This window comes from Curcuma longa, unplaced genomic scaffold (genome assembly GCF_044706935.1).
Source record: "Curcuma longa cultivar G26 ecotype Majalengka, Jawa Barat unplaced genomic scaffold, ITB_CL_G26_1.1 contig_26057, whole genome shotgun sequence".
Lineage (NCBI taxonomy): Eukaryota > Viridiplantae > Streptophyta > Magnoliopsida > Zingiberales > Zingiberaceae > Curcuma > Curcuma longa.
This window is the reverse complement of record NW_027432977.1, coordinates 7345-11675: the sequence shown is the minus strand read 5'-3', so window position 1 is coordinate 11675 and position 4331 is coordinate 7345. Positions and strand designations below refer to the sequence as shown.

The 4331-nt window shown below is 40.8% G+C and overlaps 2 protein-coding genes across 2 annotated transcripts; one reads left to right on the top strand and one right to left on the bottom strand.

The window, feature by feature from the left end:
• Window positions 1–56: 56 nt before the first annotated feature.
• Window positions 57–2177, top strand: LOC141818807 (uncharacterized; the record flags this gene model as incomplete). Its single annotated transcript, XM_074706240.1, has 6 exons — window positions 57–480; window positions 584–676; window positions 814–866; window positions 978–1015; window positions 1145–1571; window positions 1852–2177. Coding segments are annotated over 6 exons (1251 nt in total), but the record flags the coding sequence as incomplete, so codon positions are not given.
• A 917-nt stretch (window positions 2178–3094) lies between these two features.
• On the bottom strand, window positions 3095–4331 carry LOC141818805 (F-box/kelch-repeat protein At3g61590-like). The gene has a single exon (XM_074706238.1). It carries the CDS (start codon window positions 4329–4331, stop codon window positions 3141–3143), a length of 1191 nt encoding a protein of 396 aa, XP_074562339.1. The 3' UTR covers window positions 3095–3140.

The following is a 4331-nucleotide window of genomic DNA, read 5'->3' as shown; positions in this document are numbered from 1 at the left end:
TTAATGATTAAAATCAGCTTGTGGCTATTGCTTTTTTAACATGGTGATCCTTTTATTCTACCCTCAGTATTCATTCAGCATTCTTCACCTATGGTTTGAAAGATTTTAAACCTAAACTTCCATTCAAGCTGTTGTCACTTCCAATAGCTATATCGAGAGAGACACATGGAATATTGACAGCCCTTAATTACTGCCCAAAAGTTCATCATGGAGAAACTTTGCAACTTTTGCTTGATGGAGCACCATCCGAAATTAGTCCTCAGTTCTTCAGTTTAGGTTTATCAACTGAGCATTGTGAAAATAAGGAACCAGCAAGCCTTGGATTGCAGACTTCTGTATCCAGTGTGAAGTATGAGAAAGGTTCCACTAATTGTGAAAGTGCTCAAGGTATCTCCAATAAAGAAATCCAGAGAAGACTGAAGATTGGTGCAGCAAACAGAGGCAGGATACCTTGGAACAAAGGAAAGAAACACAGTGAAGGTGACACTTACTTTTCAATTTCTCCCTTGTTATCTTTATTATAATGATGGCGTATCCAGTGTGAAGTATGAGAAAGGTTCCACTAATTGTGAAAGTGCTCAAGGTATCTCCAATGAAGAAATCCTGAGAAGACTGAAGATTGGTGCAGCAAACAGAGGCAGGATACCGTGGAACAAAGGAAAGAAACACAGTGAAGGTGACACTTACTTTTCAATTTCTCCCTTGTTATCTTTATTATAATGATGGTGTACTGCCATATATCCATTTTACCCCTCCATTGTGATCTGAATTTGACCTCACTGATACAAACATTATATGTTGTGTGGATTGTAGAGACTCGAGAGCGCATTAAGAAAAAAACATTGGAGGCCTTAAGTGACCCCGAGGTGATGGCATGTAAAACAATCTCATACATTCTAAGTAAATAATATTCTGTTTGTTGGTTGGTGATGCTCTTTACTTTCTTAAATTTTAATAATTTGTTTGTGTGGCTTCAGGTCCGGAAGAAGATGTCTCAGCACCCTCATAAGCACAGGTAATTTGATTCAGTTTGCAAAAGTCAATGTGTTAAATCTTACTTCAACCTATGATTCCTATAAGATTGTTGTGAATAGATATCTCAATGGCAATTTCATCTTCGTGAATATTAATTATTTTTGTGTAGTGACCAGAGCAAATCTAGGATTAGTTCTTCCTTAAGAAAGATATGGGAAGAGCGTCGAAAAATTAAACGATTGCAAGCCCAATGCTACACACTGTGGGCAAGAACTATTGCTGAAGCAGCAAAAACAGGTACTGATGACCAAGCGGAATTAGAATGGGATGGCTTTGAGAAAATGAAAGCTGATTTCATGACCCAACAAGTAAAACGCAAAGAAGAGAAAGAAAGGGCAAAAGTACGCGTGAAGCTAAAAGCTGAAATGGTTGCAAGGGAGAGGGCTGAAAAAATTGCAAAGCTCTCTGAACAGAGGAAACTGCGGAAACAGATGATGGAAGATAAACAGTTGGAGTTATTTTCAAGAGAGAAACCTGACAGAGAAAAGAAGTTACTGTTATCTAAAAGTTTGAAACTCAAGGCAAGATTAACTAAGGTAATTTCTTTAAATAGTAAAGAGCTTGTTGAACTTAGAAGTAATTGCATGATTATTATTCTTATTTACTACTAAAATTCTTGTCTCAACTATTTTTGGCATTTCCATTTTAGTAACTACATATGTCTACAAACATTCATAAACCTCCCAATCCATGTACTCATTTGCTAAACTGAAACAAATCCATATATTTATTGCTTGCCGATGATTTCTATTTTGAATTATGCATTTAGTTGACCTTTCTCTCTCTCTCTTTTTTTTTTTCTTTTTTGTTCTCAAGTTTCGTGAACGCAAGAAGCAACTGAGCAATTCCTGGAAATTTGAAGCGGGCATGATTGAAGAACCGAGGCCAGAGTTCAAGAAATGGGACATGGAAGTGATTAAAAATGAAAGTTTAAGGAGGCAAATCTCACTTGCTGATCAAATCGAAGCCGTGAAGAACAACAGAACAGAATTGTGGGGAATAGATATTGTAGCAAATGCATCCATAGATTAGGAGATGATTGGTTCCATGATATGAGATTTACTTGCCTTACGAGGACATTAGGTCACAGTAGGTTCTTCAAATTTTTGTTCTTATAGTAATCTTAATAATACTTTTTTTTTGGGAAATTATCTAATACCTCTTCTAACATGAACTTGGTCCTGTTAGTTTGTGTATACCATAGAATTATATAGTGACTAATTACATTATCATGGTAAATTAAAGTATCTAATACATGTATTTGTTTAGAAAAAAATATAATAGTGTGTTTGATGTAGAAAGAATTAAATTATTTTCGGACTTTCTTTATCATGGTTATATTAAGTAGTTGTGGTATGAAAAAATATAATAAGAGAAAAAGTTAAAAATTTTCTTGTAGTCATATTTCTTTCATAAATTATTATACTCTTCTTCCATCTCTTCTGCAAAAAAAAAAAAAAAAAAAAAAAGTGGAATCTGTCACTTTAACAGTCCCACACGGTCGGTTTCACGATCATTTGCAATTCTACTGTTTCAGGGATTAAAATTGTAGTGGATAAATTTTTTATAGTGATCGGCTCCATCAACGAAACGATCCCATATCAAAAAACTCCCTAAAAAATTTTTTGGAGGCCCTTTGTTAAGAGATTTTTTATGAAATCTCACTGTCTCCATGCTTAATTTAAATTTGAAAAATTTTAAGGAATTATAATTTTTAAGCTTAAATAAGGCACTTCATCTTCATCTCAAATCTTATATTTTCATCCCCTTGATGAGATTCAAGAAAAATGATATCCTTGCTACTTCATTTACATAAACTTTCTTCGTATACTTTCAACGAAGAAAAAGATTATTAAACTTTCTTCGTATACTTAAATCTTATATTTTCATCCCCTTGATGAGATTCAAGAAAAATGATATCCTTGCTACTTCATTTACATAAACTTTCTTCGTATACTTTCAACGAAGAAGATTATTAAACTTTCTTCGTATACTTTCAACGAAGAAGAAGATTATTGGAGCAACAGATTTAGAAATATAATCGATAAAGCAGAGATGAGAGTTGCAGGGACAGATGATGAGAGTTGTAAATGAAGAAGCAGAGATCAAGGGGCGACGTCGAGCCTCGGTTCGAAGCAGAAGCCGCGGAATAATTTGTTCTCGAACTGACTGTTGTAGCCGCACCAATTCGTTTTCCAGTCCTTCCGCCTCATGTCGAACATCAGCAGCAGCATCGGCCGCTCTAAGCACTGTATGAAGACGAGGTCGCCGGCTCCGCAGCAGATGAAATCGTCTCTGACTGCGCAGAAGCTACTGTACATCTCGATCGGCAGTCGAGACACCTCCCGCCATGTCTTATCCTCCTCCAGTTCCCAAATCGTCAACCGGCTGACCAGCCCGTGGCCCCGCCCACTCACGCCGACCATGATCAATTTGTCCGATAGGTTGATCAATCGAGCAAAGGTATGACGGGGGCACGGCGCAGGAATCGCTTCTCGAATCAGAGACTGCACGGTAGAGGGCGGCTTGGCGAGATCGAACGCCACCAAGTGGGGGCGTTGCTCCCGCATCTGGTGGATCACGTAGTAGAGCACGCCGTCGCATACGACGCCCTCGTCGCCGCCCTCCCACCAGCCGAGGTCTCCGGCAAAGGGCGTGGCCCACGATTGCGTCGTCGATTCGTAGACGCGGACGGAGAAGTGCCATCGGTGGTAGTTGCTCGGCATATGGGCTCTGGCGCACTTGGCGAAGACCACGGTGTAGCCGCGCGTGCGGCGGTCGAACGACAAGGCGAGCGCATTGTAGTCAGGGGAAGAGCCGCCGGGGACTCGAGGAAGCCACTTCCAGTCTCTCGTGATGGGGTTGCAGACCAATAAGCGGCTCTTGTCCTTGCAGTCCATCAAGCAGACCAGGCCGTAGGAGGAGGATGCGCGCCAGATGCTCTTTTCTAAGCCGGGGAAGCCAAAGTTGTGCCACCAGAGGAGGGAGGGTTCGTACACGAGGCCCGGTAAGGGGCAGTCGTTAAAGCACCACAGGAAGAACCATGGCGCCGGAGGCTTCTCCGTCGCCATCATCGTCCACAACGATGGCCGGGAGTACACCACCTCGTACCACCGTTTGCACACGATGCCCAATTTGATGATGTTGTCGATGGGCAATAAGGAGAGCACCTTCTGCAGGAGTTCGTCCGGTAGGATGTCGTTCTTCCACGACAGCAATGTGCCCTTATTTTCTTCCTCCTCCTCGCCGTCATTATCTCTAGACATCGTCCTGATATCTGCAACCTCGCCGTCCAT